Genomic DNA, 19553 nt, shown 5'->3' with positions numbered 1-19553 from the left:
ATAAATTTAAAAACGCCAATATTTAATTATTATATTATTATGGTTAAAATATTTTAAATTTATTAGTATCCAACAATTATTTATTAGAATTATATAATATTTATTACACTATATAAATAATAATTGAAATGTAAATATATATATATATATATATATATATTAAAATACAAATAATCAAATTTATAAAAAATAATTATATTTAAATTATATATCAAAATATAAATAATCTAATTTATAAAAATAATTTTAAAATATATATCAAAATATAAATAATTTAGTTTATATAAATAATAATTTAAAATATATATCAAAATATAAACTTTATATATAATAAATTTTAAATATAAAATAAATAAATAAATAAATAAAACTGAGTTTGAATACTAAACTAGGTAGTTTGGGAATAAATGATAAACTAGGTTAGTTTGAAAAGTGAACGTTAAACAATGCCGCTTTGTAAAACCGCTTTGTAAAACCGTCTGTCTTTGGTATTCTAAATGAAACAAATAAATAATTTTTTTTTTATTTTTTTTTGTCACATATATATTTTATGTTAGTTTAATAAATATAATAGTTTTACAGTATTTTATAAAAATAAACTGGTTAGATATTTTAAGAAAAAAAAAGAAAAGTGTAGGATAGTTGATGATCTTGAAGATGTAATGTTTTTATTTTTATTTTTAAAAGACTTCAAATGTATTAATATATAGAGAAATGATTTGGGAGAGAATTTTGAAAAGGAAATGATGTGACGCAATTTGATTCACTGAACAAATAAATAATAATTTTTTTCTCAATCACTATTTATCATTTTCAAATCCCTTCCCCTTTAATAATTTAAAATAATATTTTAAAAGTCTGTCTTTTTTATTTCTCTTATCTATTTGTAAAAAAGAATTATTTGGAATTTGTTAGTGTATTTTTCTTGTTCTCTTAAACCATCCACAACTAGGTGTCAAATAGGGTATCAAATGAGTGTTAAAATAATATCAAATGGTGCAACAGAGTATCAAAATTAAGTGTTAAAATATGGGTATCAAATTTTGATACGGGACCAAATTTGATGTGGCCCAATCAAAGCGTGCCAAGGGGCAGCGCTGGTGGTTACTTTTTTGTTTTTGTTTTCTTTTTTAAATACACTTTTGTATAATAATTGATCAAAAAAAAAATATATATATATATATATATTATTATTTTTTATTTTTCAAGATCTATAAATAGAGACTTGGTTTGTGTCATTTAGACACCAAAAAATTTCTGAAATTTTCCACCATATTATCATCCTTATTTGTATCACATTTCTTTTGAAATCTTCAAACTCTTTCATGGATTCTTCACAAAACTACAATTTCTTTCCAAATTATTTTCCAAATCAAACTCAAAACCTAAATATACAACCTTCAAACCAAAACATTGAACATCCGGAAGATCCGGTGAATACCAGAAAATATCGACTTCGAACGTTCGAATAATTCTGGGTTTAGTTCCTCAGTTAATGTCCAAAGAGAAGTGCTACCTCAATTTCAAGTGCATGTTCAAGGCCGATCTGAATCAAATATTCATACTAGGGTCGATTTACGTGACAAATCACAACATATTCAATTGAAGAAAGATCTTGTCATGCACATTTGGAATAAATTTGGAACAACTCTCGATTAGAGTTTTAAAAACACTACTTAACAAATTAACAATGTTTAAAGTGTTTGTTTTCTTCTTCGTTTTAAATAATATTTGTATATTTGATTTACCAAGTGATGAATAATATTGTTTGTGGTTAAAAAAAATGAAATTATGTATAAATGATGTGGAAGTGAGAGAAAGTGAAAAAGTAATTTTGATACATTGAATAACACTATGTAAGATATGCTAAAAAGTGAGTGTTAAAATATGTGTTAAGCTGACGTGGCAAAGTATTAAATGAAAAAAAAATTGATACCCTGCTGTGGATAGTCTTATGTGTATTTTGTGTACATATAATTATTTGGATATTCAATTGTAAATATTTAAAATAAATTAAATTAATTAAAAACACCTTAATTTAATAAAAATTCAAACAAATATATTTCAATGAATCAGATTATTCATTTATAATATTTGGTCATATCAAATTTATTATTTTAAAACAAGATCTTAAAAGAAGGCAGATCTAGGTTGAGTTAGTATGTCATGTACTTTTAAATGCTAATAATAGAATTTACAAATAATTTTCAGTTAAAAGTGGATTATTTAACTAAAAAAAATTATTTTGGTAATGAAAATATAATAAAATTAGGTATATATATATATAATGATGCTTAATTTTTAAAGTGTCCGGATTGTCGGGTCGAGAGAACTGTGGTTAATTTGGATATATATGTGAGAGTAATTGAATATTTGGGTCGAATTGTGGGTTGACCCGCCCATAAATTTAAAACGGTTAACAATAAAATTAAAATGCTATAGGTATGTTTCGAACTTTCAACCTAACAAAATAAGTACAACCATTTAACCAACTACACTAAAAAAACTTTATATTTTAAATTTTACACCAAATTTGATGAACGCGAAACGTTTTAACAATATAAGTTTAACTTTTTAACTAACTAATATATATATATATATATATAATGATACATAATTTTCAAAGTGTCCGGATTGTCGGGTCAAGAGCTGTGATTAATTTGGATATATATGTGAGAGTAAATGAATATTTGGATCGAATTTTGGGTTGACCCGCCCATAAATTTAAAACGGTTAAAAATAAAATTAAAAATGGTATAGGTATGTTTCGAACTTTCAACCTAACAAAAACAAGTATTACATTTTAACCAACTAAACTAAAAAGACTTTATATTTTAAATTTTATACCAAATTTGATGAATGCATGGCGTTTTTACAATATAAGTTCAACTTTTTAACTAATTAATCTATATAGATATAATAATGTTTAATTTTTCAAAATGTCTGGATTGTGGGGTCGAGAGTTGTGGTTAATTTGAATATATATATATATATATGAATAAATGTATATTTAGATTTAATTGTGGTTGACTCGTTCATAAATTTAAAACAGTTAAAAATAAAATTAAAAATATTATAGATATATTTTGAAAATAAATTAAAAATATTATCCCATTATAACTGTAATTTTTTTTTTCTATTTTTATATTATTTGAATGGATTAAATTCTAGTATATATAATATGAATGAGAGAAATAAAAAAAAAATACGATAGTTTGTCTTCAATTTCCGTGGGAAATTTGAGGAAATGATCCCACTTATAGGATGAATAACTGATTGTGTGAGTGCATAATTTAAATAGCGTTAGTGACCTTTTTTTTAATGACAATTATACCATTGCGTGACGCAACCAAACTTTTTTTTTCATCTCGCGATTGCGTAACGCAACTGAGTCATTTTTGTCTAAAAAAAATTATAATTAAATTTGTTTGAAAAATAAAAAAATAAAAAATTGCAACCTCAGTTATGTGACTCAACAGAGGCATTATTATTATTATTTTATTTTTATTATTATTTTTTTTTTTATCTGTGCACTTTTCGCATTTCGCACAATTTTGTCGGTCATCTCCTCAAATTCCCCGCTCTCTCTCTATAAAGTGATATTGTTAAGAATCTCCGCCAGTTTCTTCACCGGAATTTCTTGCTAAATGAACTGGTTTTCAAACATATTCTTAGTATGGATTGTCGCGCCGAGCTTACTAGCGGTTATTGTTTACCAGCTAGAGTCGTTCGAGCCGGCTCATCTCCCAGTCGACCAGTTTGACCGGCACCCTGTTTTTGTTCCCAGCCGGAACCCTAATGTCCTCCGAGGAGCCGAAAAGGTATTCGGCGGAAAGTTGATTGGGCCGGAAGACATAGCCTACGATGCGGAATCTAGAATCATATACACCGGCTGCGTCGACGGTTGGATCAAGCGACTCCGGCTTGACAATTTATCAGTCGAGGACTGGGTCAACTCGGCCGGCCGGCCACTTGGACTCGTGCTTGGACCAGACAAACAACTTATTGTAGCCGATGCTGACAGGGTACGTATCTACTGTTTAATTGTTTTTTAGGAAAAACAATCTTATTTAGACTAAATGCTCAAATAATAATATAAATTCTTTATTTATAATTGAAATAAGTATTCAATTTTTGAACTCTCTATCTATCTATAGATTATTATGCCTTTGTTTGTTATTCTATATTTTGAATGATGTATGATGAAATATACTTAATAGGGACTTAGGCTTTTTACACAAATATAATATATATCCCCACTTGTTATATATTGAGCTCAAATGGTGTAGGGTCTGTTGAGAGTGAACCAGAACGGAGAGGTGGAATTGTTAACGAAAGAAGCAGAGGGCTTGAAATTCAAGCTGACGGACGGTGTTGATGTGGCCGATGACGGTCTCATTTACTTCACGGATGCATCATTCAAATACAGCCTAAAAGACTTCATTTGGGACATGTTAGAAGGTAGACCAAATGGAAGACTCCTTAGCTATGATCCATCCACAAAACAAACCAAAGTCCTACTCAATGATCTCTACTTTGCAAACGGAGTCTCACTCTCCCACGACCAAACCTTTTTAGTTTTTTGCGAAACTCAAATGTGAGACACCATCTAGACTTGTCCTTTTTTTCTTTGTTGGTTGCCACCACATCGGTAAGATTTAACATGATTTGGTTTGGTTGGGACAGGAGGAGGTGCAGGAAGTATGTTATAGAGGGGGAGAAAAAAGGAACGGTTGAGGAGTTTATCCATATAGATGGTTTTCCAGATAACATTCGATATGACAAAAACGAAGGCGTGTATTGGATTGGTCTACCAAGTGTAAGGATTAATATAAATTAAGTTTTTATTTTTGTGAATTGATTAATTTGTTGGCGAGCTGCAATGCAGGAAGTTACATTTACATGGGATTTAGCTCAAAGATACCCTTTCATTAGAAAGATATTGGCTATAATACAAAAATACATCGGACTACCTCAAATGTGGAGAAACGGGGGCATTTTGGCTGTCGATAAAGATGGGAAGGCGGTGGCTCACTATTCAGACTCGGGTTTGACTTTGGTCACCGCGGGTCTAAAAATCGGGGACCATCTCTATTTTTGCTCTTTACCTAGGGACCATTTCTTACGCCTCAATGTGACTCGTTATCCTGCCGTTGCTGCTGCTGTCTAACTTATATTAATTTTGAATTAATGTAATAAAGGTAAGATGCACCATGTATGGGATATGATCGATATTGTTGCATATATGAATAAGTGTAATATAGATCTATCTAACACATATTAATTAGATCTATCCAAATTAAACTTTTCTTTTTGTAATATGAATGTTGCTTGATAGTTTGGCTTTATGAATTATACGTCATATTTATATGATTTAAATTATTCATAATTTTAAAAAGAAAATGTATTTTTTTTTTTATAAAACTTAAGAATGTTTTAATTAATTTATTGAGATAATCCCCTAATAAAATAAAAAAGAAAATAATGGTTAAAGAATCTAACATAGTCAAGTTAAGAGATACAATTGAACATGACTAATATCTGTAACGATCTCTAATGTCTTTACCATACTTTTTAATAATTGTAAGACAGTTTCAGTAATGAATGATAACGGCTTATAGGGCCTTTTCCACTTTTAGTAACAGTTTGACTCTTACTGAAGTCCTTTTTTTTTTTTTTTTAATAGTGCATGGTATATGTATCAGAGTCTTGTTATCATTTTTGAGTCAAGCAAATGAGTCTTCTGTTACCACCTTCAATTGTTACCTTAGTCATCAAATTGATGGTGGGTTCTAATAATTTATTTTTATTAATAATATCTTTTTTCTTTTTGATATTTATGTTGATTTGATTGAATTAGATTGTTTAGAAGAAGGTTGGTTTTTTAATTGGTCTTAGTTTTGGTTGTTATTATTGAGAATAGGGAGTTGAATTTGATTTAGTGTTTGTGAAGCTTGATTTGATTGATTTTGATTGTTGAGAATAGATAGTTGAATTTGATTTGGGGTTTAGGGTTTAGGGTTTAGGGTTTGACAAAAGAGAGAAGATGAGGAAGAGAAGAAGATTAAGATTGATAAGTATTTTCTTGTTGTTCGCATTTTAGTTCATCTACTGGCAAACTCTTTATTTATTTTTTATAGTTGCATCGTTATTTTAAGAAAAGATGTTAGAATATAAAATAATATATATGTAAGATATTATCATAATATTATATATTGTGATAATATAAAAATTATATTATTATATTAGTTTTTTTATATGTTAATTATAATGTCTATATAATAAACATAATTTATGTAACCAAAATAATAATTCAATATAATCTTTTTATTTATTTTATCCAAGTTAACAATATAGTGTAGTTTGTTAATGCACATTTGTTTTTTTAGTAATGTGACTAATGTCTATTTCACATATGAGAAATGATTGGGGAAGAGAATTTATGAGAGAAAATGATGGTTGATTCTCTAAAAGAAAATAACAAAAAAAAAAAATTTCTCTTTCATCTTTTATTTTTATTTCTTTTCAATTAGTGATGTGTTGACACAATTCTCTCCCAAGTTTCTTTTCCCAAATTTCTTTAATAAGGTCACTCTCTTACATATAAATTGAATATTTTAAATTTTTTATTGACTTAATAATTATTTGGATATACAATTGTATATATTAATAATTTATATTCAATACATTTTAACTAAATTTTAAAATAACTAATTACAAACTCTTAATATAATAAAAAAAAAATATATTTTGATAATCAATTAGATTATTCATTTATTTTATGAATATATTTGGTCATAATAAATCAATATGTTTTTTAAAACAAAATCTTATAAGGTAATAAAAGCTAATATTAAAAGTCTATAATAATTTTCAGTTAAAACTTAAAAGTGGGTTATATAAATAAAATTATATATATATATATGAGGGATAGAGGGAGGGAATTTAGTGAGGGATTGACGTGACATCACTTCATTGGTTGGAAAATGTAAAAGTGTGAAGAAAGAGAGAAAAAAAGAGAAATTATTTAATTTTTCAGCGAATAAATTATACCACGTTATTCCCTCACTAAATTCTCTCACCAAATTTCCTCGCCTAATCATTTCTCATATTAATATTCTTATCATTATCTCAAGAAAGAAAGAGAAACAGAAAGTGAAAGAGAAAAAGAAAACAATAACTACAACTTCCATAAAAGCTACAAATAGTCATCCTGAAGACTGAAGAGGCTAGAGCTCTCTTTCTCTAAAGTGATATTGTTAAGAATCTCCGCTGCTGCGCCTCACCGGAATTTCTTGCTAAATGAACTGGTTTTCAAATATATTCATAGTATGGATTGTCGCGCCGAGTTTACTAGCGGTTATTGTTTACCAGCTAGAGTCGTTCGAGCCGGCTCATCTCCCAGTCAACCAGTTTGACCGGCACTCTGTTTTTGTTCCCAGCCGGAACCCTAATGTCCTCCGAGGAGCCGAAAAGGTATTCGCCGGAAAGTTGATGGGGCCGGAAGACATGACCTATGATTCGGAATCTAGAATCATATACACCGGCTGCGTCGACGGTTGGATCAAGCGACTCCGGCTTGACGATTTGTCAGTCGAGGACTGGGTCAACTCTGCCGGCCGGCCACTTGGACTCGTGCTTGGACCAGACAAACAACTTATTGTAGCCGATGCTGACAGGGTATCTTTAATTGTTTTTTTTTAGGAATAATCTTATTTAGACTAAATGCCCAAATAATATAGATTTTTACTTATAGGCATGGTTCTTTTTAGGTTTTAAAATAATCCAACTAAATCAACTAGCATTTAACCCGTGCATTTGCACGATTGATAATATAAAAACCGTGAAAAAAAATTACGGATAACATTTTTAATTTTATTTTTAACCGTTTTAAATTTAAAAACGGGTCAACCCACAATCCGACACAAGTATCCAAATTAACCATAATTCTCGACCAGACAATCCGGACACTTTAAAAATTAAACATCATTATGTATATATAGATTAGTTAGTTAAAAAGTTGAACTTATATTAATGTTAAAATGTCCCGCGTTTATCAAATTTGGTGTTGAATTTAAAATATAAAGTCTTAATAGCCTAGTTGGTTAAAGAGTTGTACTTGTTTTGTTAGATTGCAAGTTCGAAACATACCTCTAGCATTTTTAATTTTATTTTTGACCGTTTTAAATTTAAAAACGGGTCAACCCACAGTCCGATCCAAGTATCCAAATTAATCACAGCTCTCGACCCGGCAATCCGGAAACTTTAAAAATTAAGCATCATTATATATATATAGATTTTTAAATCAATCAATTCTTAACAATCACATCACTAATCTCATTAACTAAATATTAAAATACCTTATATTTTAAATTATTATTTTTTATTTTATTCATATATATATTAATACATTTTAAGTTTTTTTATCAAAAATAATCATAACTTCCTCAAAATAATCATCAATCATTATTTTTTTTCTCCCTCTAGTTTGTTTTTTTAAAACCCCGAGGCCATAATTAAAAATAATTTTAAATTGTTAGAGCCTACCTTAATGAATAGATGTGTTATTCAATTTTTGAACTATCTATCTATATTTTTAATGATTATGATGAAATATATTTAAATAGATATATATGGATAGCTAGGGACTTAGTCCTTTTACATAAATATATATTCCCACTTGTTATAAATGTCTAAAAAGTTATAAGTTCAAGATCAAATGGTGCAGGGTCTGTTGAGAGTGAACCAGAATGGAGAAATGGAATTGTTAACGAACGAAGCAGAGAGCTTGAAATTCAAGATGACGAACGGTGTTGATGTGGCCGATGACGGTGTCATTTACTTCACGGATGCATCGTTCAAATATGGTTTAAAAGACTTCATTTGGGACATGTTAGAAGGTAGACCAAATGGAAGACTCCTTAGCTATGATCCATCCACAAAACAAACCAAAGTCCTACTCAATGATCTCTACTATCCAAACGGAGTTTCACTTTCCCACGACCAAACCTTTCTAGTTTTTTGCGAAACTCAAATGTGAGACACCACCTAGACTTGTCTTTTTTTCCTTTGTTGCCACCAACATGATGTGTAAGATTTAACATGATTTGGTTTGGTTGGACAGGAGTAGGTGCAGGAAGTATGTTATAGAGGGGGAGAAAAAAGGAACGGTTGAGAAGTTTATTGAAATAGGGGGTATTCCAGATAACATCCGATATGACAAAAGCGAAGGCGTGTATTGGATTGGGCTAGCAAGTGTAAGGATTAATAAAAATTAAGTTATTTTTTTGTGAATTGATTAATTTGTTGGCGGGCTGCAATGCAGGAAGTTACATTTATATGGGATTTAGCTCAAAGGTACCCTTTCATTAGAAAGATATCGGCTATAATACAAAAATACATTGGACTACCTCAAATGGAGAGAAACGGGGGCATTTTGGCTGTCGATAAAGATGGGAAGGCGGTGGCTCACTATTTCGACTCGGGTTTGACTTTGGTCACCGCGGGTCTAAAGATCGGGGACCATCTCTATTTTTGCTCTTTACCTAGGGACCATTTCTTACGCCTCGATGTGACTCGTTATCCTGCCGTTACTGCTGTTGCCTAACTTATATGAATTTTGAATCAATGTAATAAAGGAAAGATGTACCATGTATGGGATGTGATATTGTTGCATATATGAATAAGTGTAATATAGATCTATCTAACAAACATATTAGATCTATTCACTTAAACTTTTCTTTTTGTATTATGACTTTTGTAATATGAATGTTGCTTGATAGTTTGGCTTTATGAATGATTTATATACGTCATATTTATATTATTTAAATTATTCATAATTTAAAAAAAATGTATTTATTTTTTTTATATAAAAACTTAAGAATGTTTTAATTAATTTAGTGAGATAAACCCTAATAAAATGAAAAAGAAAAGATTTATTATCTTTGAGATGTCAATATCTTAGTGGTTATAATTGAACCTGACTAATATTTATAACGGAACTTTAATGTCGTTATTATACTTTTTAATAATAGTAAAAACACTTTCAGTAACAAATGATAACAGTTTATATAGGTGGTTACTGAAATTTATCATTGACTGTCTTTTCCACTTTTAGTAATAGTTTGACTCTTATTTTATTTTTTTTTACTAGTGCATGGTGTCATAGCCTTGTTATCATTTTTGAGTCAAGCAAGTGAGTTTTCTGCTGCCTTCTTCAATAATTACCTTAGTCATTGAAGGAGAGCTCTACTAATTTATTTTTATTAATAATGTCTTTTCTTTTAAATATATTTAGGTTGATTTGATTGAATTAGATGGTTGGTTTTTTAATTGGTCTTGGTTTGGTTGTTATTATTGAGAATATGGAATTGAATTTGATTTAATTTTCCATGTATTTGTGAAACTTGGTTTGATTGGTTTTGGTTTTGGCTGTTGAAAATAGAGAGTTAAATTTGATTTGGTTATTCGTTGTGTGTTGTGAAACTTGATTTGATTGGTCTTTGTTTTGGTTATTGTCGTCGAGAGTAGAGAGTTGAGTTTGGTTTGGTTTGATTTTTGTGGGTTGATTATTTTGGTTGGTCTCAATTGAAGAAGAGTTACTTTCTGGGTGGATGATTAATGGATTGGATAAAAGAGAGAAGATGAGGAAGAGAAGAAGATTAAGAATAAGAATGAGAGTATATTCTTGTTGTTCGCGCTTTCGTTCATTGATTAACAAACTCTCAATGTTTTTTGTAGTTGCATAATGTTTGTAGTTGCATAATATTTTTTAGTTGTATCGTAAGTTTGAGAATAGATGTTATAATATAAAATAATATATCTGTAAGACGAGGAAGAGAAGAAGATTAAGAATAAGAATGATTAGTATTTTCTTGTTGTTCACGCTTTCGTTCATTGACTAACAAACTTTCAATGTTTTTTTAGTTGTATAATATTTTTTCGTAAATTTTAGAAGAGATGTTAGAATATAAAATAATATATCTGTAAATATTATTATAATATTATAAATTGTGATAATATCAATATTATATTATTATATTAGTTTACTTATATGTCGATTATAATGTCTATATAATATACCTAATTTATGTAACCACAATAACAATTTAATTCAATACAATCTTTATATTTATTTTAATTATGTTAACAATATATTGTAGTTTGTTAATGCACATTTTGTTTTTATATTATTTTGGGTGTACAATGTAGGGGTTAACAATGGCTGAGTACGTCTTACAAGGTTCAAGTACAATTTGATTATCTAAAAAGTAACAAAAAAAAAAATAATTATTCTCCCTCTTTACGTTTTATTCTTTTTTTTCAGTTAGTAATGTGGTGACACGTTATTTCCTCTCTCCTTCTCTCTTTTAATTTTCCTCTTGAACGAATGTTTTAAAAATTGGGTTGAGTTAATAATTATTTGGATATACGAGATATATATTATATATATTTAATAATTTATATTCAATACATTTTAACTAAATTTTAAAATAACTAATTACAAACCCTTAATATAATAACAATTCAAAAATATATATTTTAATAATCAATTAGAATAAATTAATAAGTTTTTTAAAACAAAATCTTAGACATGTTTTCTTTGGTTTAAAAAAAAAACAAATAAAATTAATTTTTAAATTAATAATTTCTCAACAATCACTTATTTCATTAACAAAATATTAAAATATTTTATATTTTAAATTATTATTTTTTATTTTATTTATATATCAATACATTTAAATTATTTTATTAAAAAATAATTATTACCTCCTCAAAATTATCACCAATCATTATTATTTTTTTTACTTTAAAAAAACCTGAATCCAAACAATGCCTTGAAAGGCATATCTAGGTTGGGTTGGTAGGTACGTCATGTACTTTTTAAAGGCTAATAATAATATTAGAAGTGTATAATAGTTTTCAGTTAAAATGGGTTATTTAAATAAAACTATATATATAAATATTTTATTATATATTAATATTCTTATCACCTTATCTAAAAAAAGAGAAAGAGAAAACAATAACTACTACTTCCATAAAAGCTACACATAGTCAACCTCTGAAGATTGATTGAAGAGGCTACAGCTCTCTCTCTAAAGTGATATTGTTAAGAATCTCCGCCGACTTCTTCACCGGAATTTCTTGCTAAATGAACTGGTTTTCAAACATACTCTTAGTATGGATTGTCGCGCCGACTTTACTAGCGGTTATTGTTTACCAGCTAGAGTCGTTCGAGCCGGCTCATCTCCCAGTCGACCAATTTGACCGGCACCCTGTTTTTGTTCCCAGCCGGAACCCTAACGTCCTCCGAGGAGCCGAAAAGGTATTCGCCGGAAAAATGATGGGGCCGGAAGACATAGCCTATGATGCGGAATCTAGAATCATATACACCGGCTGCGTCGACGGTTGGATCAAGCGACTCCGGCTTGACGATTTATCAGTTGAGAACTGGGTCAACTCGGCCGGCCGGCCACTTGGAGTAGTGCTTGGACGAGATAAACAACTTATTGTAGCCGATGCAAACAGGGTATTTTACTATCTCTCGTTTAATTATTTATTTTAGGATTAATCTTATTTTGAATAAAAATGTCTAAAGATTGTTAAAAATAAAGCGGAATAATCATATTCATAATTAATTAACTATTCTCATGATTGCATCTTTACAAGTTATAAAAAACTACCTATAGGGTCAGCTCAAATTGTTTTGAGCTTGACTAAAAATAAAGTTTATTAGGTATTTAATTAATTAACAAAAAAAAATAATAGATTTTTGTTTTGTTTTTCTACTTCTTGTCGATTGGAATTAATTTAACGAGCATGCGAGAACACCAGTCATTCTTTTGTTCTTCTCCAATTAACGGCTTTACGCCACAAAAAGCCACAAACAGTTTCTTTTACCTTTCTTTTTTCTTTTTGGCTAAACATATGATATGAATGATATATGTTGTTAATGTATATAATAATATATTATATTAATATATTATTATATTATATTCTATTCTATATTATATTATAGTTTTATTATATGGTTAATGTAACTCAAGTATAAATATTTTTACTATATTAAATAAAGAGACATACAGTAAATCTCATCCTAACTATAATATAATAGATAATTTAAGTGGTCTAAGGGTCATGTGGTTTTACCTAAATTAGGTTTTTCACGTAAAATTTTGGTGTCTTGTTCTTTGATAGTTTGATTGTTTGAAATAATATTTTGCTCAATTGAATTGGTTGCCCATTTGATTATACTGAATGGGAAAAAGAAATTTTAGGTCATTGTTATATCTTGTCAATTTGGATTGCTAAACATGTACTTTTATTCGGTATTCTCTAACAAGTGGTATTCGAGCTGAGTTCGTTTGGTGGTGATTCTTGTGTAATTTAAATGGAAGAATTGTTGAGTAGTAATGACACGATGATCAAACTCATAGTTACCAACTACACAATTTGAAAGTCACGGATGAATGACTTATTGTGTAATTATGATTATGAAGACACTATCTTGGGTGATAAAGGCAAACCATAGGTTATGTTAGATGCAGATTGAAAAAAGTTGAACAGAAAGGCGGTTGGTAAGATCAGGCAATGGGTTGACAACGGCGTGATTAGCATGTGGCTACTAAGGTTAATGCTCATAAAGTGTGAACTATTTTGAGTGAGTTATATGAGAAGAACAACACTCAAAATATAACATTTTTATTTAAGAAGCTTTGCTCGTTGGAATATCAAGATGGGTCTTCTATGTCCGAGCATCTAAATGTTTTTTAGGGTATTCTAAATGAGTTGGCTGCGATAGGAATGAAATTTGATGATGAACTTCATGATATATGTGTTTGATTAATTCTTTGTCTAATAGTTGGGAGACACTTGTGGTTTCTATTACCAATTATGTATGTTCCACAAGGTAAGCTCACTTTGAAAATGATGAAAGAGAGCGTGTTGAATGAAGATGCTAGAAGAAAAGAACAAGATTTCTCGACTCCAAGTCAGGTGTTCGTGACCAAGAGGAGGGGTAGAAATAAAAGTCAAAATGGCAGTTTTGACAGGTCACGGGAAATATACAGCTTGAGAAAATAGATTACATATTATCATTGTGACAAATTAAGACACAAGAAGTATCAATGCAAATCTTTTAAGTGAGAACAAAAGGAGAATAAGTAAGATAAAAATAGTAAGGTTGCAGTTGTGGGTGGTAACGACATTGATATTATTTACGACAATGATAATATCAACCTTGTTTCTCAAGATACACAATGAGTGGCAAACTCGGGTGCTTCTTATCATGTCACCAATCGTTGTAATATATTTACTTCTTACACTGGTGGACAGTTTGGTTTAGTGACGTTGTGAAACCATGTTACGTGTAGGATTTTTTGAAAATGAGATGTCTGTTTGGATAATAACACTTCGTGCAAGCTACTTTTGAAGAATGTTCGACATGTTCCTAATATTCAGATGAATTTGATCTCCACTGACATTCTTGATAATGAGGGATATCATACTAACTTTGGTGAAGGAATATAGAAACTCACTAAGGGTCTTTGGTGGTAGCTAAAGGAAGGAAAGTCGGTTCTCTTTATGTGACAGAGGCTAAGTCTTACGAGGGAGAAGCAAATGCAATTGATGATTGTTTAGCAAAATTTTGGCGTAAGCGACTTGGTCACTTAAGTTAGAATGGCATGCGAGTTCTCTCCAAGACAATCGATCTTCAGGGTTTGAAGTCCACAGATTTAAAGACATGCACGGATTGCTTAGTTGGTAAACAACATAAAGTTTCTTTCAAGAGTTTCTCTCCATATAGGAAGCCCAATATACTAGATATGGTTCACACAGATATATGTTCTATGGATTCCTTGACTTTAGATGATGCTCATTATTACATCACTTTTATCAATGATTGCTCAAGGAAGGTGTGAGTCTATTACTTGAAGACTAAAGATCAAGCATTAAATTACTTCAAGTTGTTTCACGCTGAAGTGGAGAAAGAAATTGGGAAGAAGAAATGTGTTCATTCGGACAATGGTGGTGAATACAGAGGGCCATTTATGGAATACTGTAGAAGTCATGGGATCAAGCTTTTGAAAACTGTGTCAAAAACACCTCAACAGAATGGAGCTGTGGAGAGGATGAACATGTCTATCAATGAGAGAATCTTGTGTATGTTGTCTCCTGCTAAGTTGTCAAAATCCTTTTAGGGATAGCTAATGAAGACAAAGGTTGATTTGATAAACCTTTCACCCTCAACTCCTTTAGACGTCTCTTATGATCACCTGAGAGTTTTTAGTTGTAAAGTGATTGTTCATGTTCCTCGAGATGAGAGAGTTAAGTTTGATAGCAAGACGAGACAATGTATCTTTATTGGGTATGGCCACGAATAATTTGGGTACCCATGTTGGCACCCGGTTAACAAGAAACTCATTAAAAGCAAATATGTGGTATTCTTAGAAGATCAGACCATTGAAGACTTTGAGAAAAATGAAAAGTCAAAATCTACGAAAAAGGAATTTCCCAATAATGATGTGATTCGTACACCACAATCACAGTCCAATGATGTGGAAAATGTCCAAGTTGATGTTGATGAGAGTCCTCTAGTTGATGTTGATCCAACATAAGAAGATGTACAAGATGATGATAGTTCTCTAGAGCCACCCGATGATCAACATATTAGAAGATCTATTAGGCAACAACAACCTTCTAGTAGGTATCCTTCCAATGAGTATGTGATGTTGAGTGATGGGGGAGAACTAGAAACCTATCAAGAAGTATTGTCTCATGAAAACAATAACAAGTGGTCAATGACAATGCAAGATGAGATAAATTCCTTGCAAGAGGACGAGACTCATGACTTGGTGAAACTTCTGAAAGGAAAGAAGACTTTGAAGAACAAGTGGATATTCAAGTTGAAGCTTCAAAAGAATAGCTCATAACCTCGATACAAGGAAAAACTAATTGTGAAGGGATTTAGTTAGAAAAAGGGGATTGAGTTTGAATAGATCTTCTCACCGGTTGTGAAGAGATCCTCCATTGGAGTTGTGTTAGCATTGGCTGCTAATCAAGATTTAGAAATTGAACAACTTGATGTGGATTTCTCCATGGAGACTTTGAGGAAGAGATCTATATGGAACAACTGAGACTTTCAAAGTTAAAGATAAAGAAGATCTTGTCTACAGGTTTAGGAAAAACCTGTACGGACTCAAGCAAGCACCTAGACAATGGTATAGGAAATTTCACTCCTTCATGGAAGTAAATGGGTACAGTAAAACTACTTTTGATCATTGTGTTTTCATTAAGAGATACGACGTTGATGATTATGTTATTCTTCTGCTCTATGTTGATGATATGCTGATTTGTTGGCAAGATATTGCGAAAATTAAGAAGCTCAAAAGAGATTTGAACAAGTCTTTTGCGATGAAGGATTTGAGTTTAGTGAATCAGATCCTAGTCATGGAAATCACAAGAGACAGAAAGAACAGAACACTTTGGCTATCGCATGAGAATCTCAAATGTATAATATTTTGGAACAAAAATAATTTGGTACTTCCTGTTTTTGAAGAATACAAATTCCCAAGCTTACTCCACAAAGTATGTGCACTTGTCTAATGTTGTATGTGGTTATAAATATTCTCATCAACAAATTGACGAATGAAACCACATATATGTTCATGCACAAAAGTTCATTCATCATCATATTTGGAGATGGATTTCTCACTATCAAAAATAGGTAATGCAAAGACTTCACAAATAGAAGATATTTCATTTTACCCTTCCAGATATGATAGTTTGAACCATTCAATAAAATCATTTTGTTTGTGTTAATCTCCATAAACCAATCAAAATAAAACGCTTAGAATCAAGTTATGATACCACTATGTTGGGAATAAAGCGGAATAATCACACTTGTAATTAATTAACTATTCTCACTTGATTTGAGCTTTAGGAACGAAAAACAACATAAACGAAAATATAAATGACAGAAGAACACCAACAATTTAACGTGAAAACCTCCTCAAATCAAGGAGTAAAAACCATGGAATTTCGTCTAAAAAACTTCACTATAATCACATGTTAAACACAAAACAAATGAAGATATAAGCTAAACAAAGAAGATGTCTCACTATCTCTTTATAAGTGTATACTAGATGTCTCTCAGATGTAGGTTTCCTCCGGCTTTTATAGCAGATTAAGGATAGCTCAAGTATTTTTTTTCAAAAAAACAATCATACCTCTATTTCTCAAATGAGCTTTTTAAAATAAACTGAGTTTTTTATTACATAATTAGGAGCCCAAACTAATAACACATTAATAATATGGATTCTTTATTTATAATTGAAAACCAAATTATTTCAATAATTTGGAATTGTTAGAGCCTATATACCAATCAATAGATTGTTTTCAATGTATTGGTCAACTTTTAAGCTATCAATCAATAAACAACATGTATTTGTTATTATATATTTTTAATAATGTATGATGAAATATACTTAATAGGTATGGATAGCCAATAGGGACTTAGGCCTTTTACATAAATATATACCCCACTTGTTATAAATGTAAATAATATATGTTGAGCTCAAATGTTGTAGGGTCTGTTGAGATTGAACCAGAATGGAGAAGTGGAATTGTTAACGAACGAAGCAGAAGGCTTGAAATTCAAGCTGACGGACGGTGTTGATGTGGCCGATGATGAAACCGGCGTGATTTACTTCACGGATGCATCGTTCAAATATGGCCTAAAAGACTACATTTGGGACGTGTTAGAAGGCAGACCTAATGGAAGACTCCTTAGCTATGATCCATGCACAAAACAAACCAAAGTCCTACTCAATGATCTTTACTTTGCAAACGGAGTTTCACTCTCCCACGACCAAACCTTTCTAGTTTTTTGCGAAACTCTAATGTGAGACACAACCTAGACTTGTCTTTTTTTTCTTTGTTGCCCCCAACATGATGTGTAAGATTTAACATGATTTGGTTTGGTTGGGACAGGAGGAGGTGCAGGAAGTATGTTATAGAAGGGGAGAAAAAAGGAATCGTCGAGGAGTTTATTGATATAGATGGTTTTCCAGATAACATTCGATATGACAAAAATGAAGGCGTGTATTGGATTGGGCTAGCAAGTGTAAGTTTTAATTCAAATTTAGTAAGTTTGTTTTTTTGAATTGATTAATTTGTTAGTGGGCTGCAATACAGGAAGTTACATTTACATGGGATTTAGCTCAAAGGTACCCTTTCATTAGAAAGATATTCGCTATAATACAAAAATACATCGGACTACCTCATATGTGGAGAAACGGGGGCATTTTGGCTGTCGATAAAGATGGGAAGGCGGTGACTCACTATTCAGACTCGGGTTTGTCTTTAGTCACCGCGGGTCTAAAGATCGAGGACCATCTCTATTTTGGCTCATTACATAGGGACCATTTCTTACGCCTCAATGTGACGCATTATCCCGCTGTTGCTGCCGCCTAACTTATATGAATATTTGAAATAATGAAATAAAGGAAAGATGCACCATATGTATGGGATATATGATATTGTTGCATGAACAATAATATAATATAGATCGATGTTATCAAATATATTTATAAGCAAACTACTTTTATAAGTTGTATTATCATAATAAAAAAAAATTATTTCTTTGTAATAAGATTATACACTAAAATATATATTATTTTATTTGATTTAATATACACATCTGAACTAAGATTGTTATACCATGAACGGTATAACATTGTAAATTCATTCTTAATTATAATTTAATATTATTTTATTTTATCGTCTCTCATTAATCACATAACTTAATTTATTAACTAAAATATTAAAAAATATTATATTTAAAAAGATATTTTATCATTATAAATTAATATCTTTTAAATCATTGTACCCAAATTTTTTTTTTTCAGAATCAACCAATATTTTAAATAAAATAGATTTATTTAAATAAACTCAAATTCAACTAGCTTTTAAGGCATGGTGTACATATAAGAAAATACAACCGTCATAAGGTGTTGATAATAGAATTTAGGATATTTTGGCATTGTTTGAAAGAGAGAAAGAAAAAGATGTTATAAATAGTTATTTTATTTTTATTTGGTTAGAAGGATTATTTACATTTTAGTTATATTTTAGGAATGGTTTGATATGATTATTTTAGTGTTTTAATAATTTATGGGTTTTTTTATTTTTCAAATTTATTTATTTTCTTTATGTTCAAATATATTTTATAATAAATATTTTTTAAATAATTAATATTAAAAAATATATATTCTAATCTTTCATAAATAATAATATTATTATTATTTACCTAATAGTTATTTTAACAAAAAAAAATTTAATTATGTCTTTTTGATTTTTGTGAGGTACATATTATTTTCTTTTTTACAAGTTCATCCAAATGATGACAGATGACAGGTATGAACCCACTTGAATTCAATAAAATTATATTTAAAAAAATTCTTCTATACAAATTAATTATTTGTGTGCTAATCAATTGTTATTTTATTAATTTATATTTAATAAATAATGTTTTGCTATAATCATATCTCAAA

General features: G+C 29.9%; 3 protein-coding genes across 3 annotated transcripts; all 3 read left to right on the top strand.

Moving 5' to 3' along the window:
- Window positions 1–3557: 3557 nt before the first annotated feature.
- LOC124914967 (protein STRICTOSIDINE SYNTHASE-LIKE 6-like) lies at window positions 3558–5373 on the top strand. The gene is made up of 4 exons (XM_047455603.1): window positions 3558–4025; window positions 4290–4597; window positions 4687–4819; window positions 4889–5373. The coding sequence occupies exons 1-4, from the start codon at window positions 3648–3650 to the stop codon at window positions 5168–5170; spliced, it is 1101 nt and encodes a 366-aa protein (XP_047311559.1). The 5' UTR covers window positions 3558–3647; the 3' UTR covers window positions 5171–5373.
- Window positions 5374–7226: 1853 nt separating this feature from the next.
- Window positions 7227–9823, top strand: LOC124915053 (protein STRICTOSIDINE SYNTHASE-LIKE 6-like). Its single transcript, XM_047455702.1, has 4 exons — window positions 7227–7680; window positions 8729–9036; window positions 9125–9257; window positions 9326–9823. The coding sequence occupies exons 1-4, from the start codon at window positions 7303–7305 to the stop codon at window positions 9605–9607; spliced, it is 1101 nt and encodes a 366-aa protein (XP_047311658.1). The 5' UTR covers window positions 7227–7302; the 3' UTR covers window positions 9608–9823.
- A 2231-nt stretch (window positions 9824–12054) lies between these two features.
- Window positions 12055–18671, top strand: LOC124915051 (protein STRICTOSIDINE SYNTHASE-LIKE 6-like). The gene is made up of 4 exons (XM_047455700.1): window positions 12055–12529; window positions 17589–17902; window positions 17992–18124; window positions 18196–18671. The coding sequence occupies exons 1-4, from the start codon at window positions 12152–12154 to the stop codon at window positions 18472–18474; spliced, it is 1104 nt and encodes a 367-aa protein (XP_047311656.1). The 5' UTR covers window positions 12055–12151; the 3' UTR covers window positions 18475–18671.
- The last annotated feature ends 882 nt before the right edge of the window (window positions 18672–19553 follow it).

The sequence above is a fragment of the Impatiens glandulifera genome, chromosome 9 (assembly GCF_907164915.1).
Source record: "Impatiens glandulifera chromosome 9, dImpGla2.1, whole genome shotgun sequence".
NCBI lineage: Eukaryota > Viridiplantae > Streptophyta > Magnoliopsida > Ericales > Balsaminaceae > Impatiens > Impatiens glandulifera.
Note: the sequence above shows the minus strand (reverse complement) of the source record. Positions and strands in the feature narration are given on the sequence as shown.

Bases quoted from the DNA above. Each gene is read 5' to 3' on its own strand.
- LOC124915051 (XM_047455700.1), top strand. From the start codon at position 12,152: ATGAACTGGTTTTCAAACATACTCTTAGTATGGATTGTCGCGCCGACT. The intron at 12,530-17,588 runs GTATTTTACTAT...CAAATGTTGTAG, and splicing joins TTGTAGCCGATGCAAACAGG to GGTCTGTTGAGATTGAACCA. The intron at 18,125-18,195 runs GTAAGTTTTAAT...GCTGCAATACAG, and splicing joins ATTGGATTGGGCTAGCAAGT to GAAGTTACATTTACATGGGA.
- LOC124915053 (XM_047455702.1), top strand. From the start codon at position 7,303: ATGAACTGGTTTTCAAATATATTCATAGTATGGATTGTCGCGCCGAGT. The intron at 9,037-9,124 runs GTGAGACACCAC...TTGGTTGGACAG, and splicing joins GTTTTTTGCGAAACTCAAAT to GAGTAGGTGCAGGAAGTATG. The intron at 9,258-9,325 runs GTAAGGATTAAT...GCTGCAATGCAG, and splicing joins ATTGGATTGGGCTAGCAAGT to GAAGTTACATTTATATGGGA.
- LOC124914967 (XM_047455603.1), top strand. From the start codon at position 3,648: ATGAACTGGTTTTCAAACATATTCTTAGTATGGATTGTCGCGCCGAGC. The intron at 4,026-4,289 runs GTACGTATCTAC...CAAATGGTGTAG, and splicing joins TTGTAGCCGATGCTGACAGG to GGTCTGTTGAGAGTGAACCA. The intron at 4,598-4,686 runs GTGAGACACCAT...TGGTTGGGACAG, and splicing joins GTTTTTTGCGAAACTCAAAT to GAGGAGGTGCAGGAAGTATG.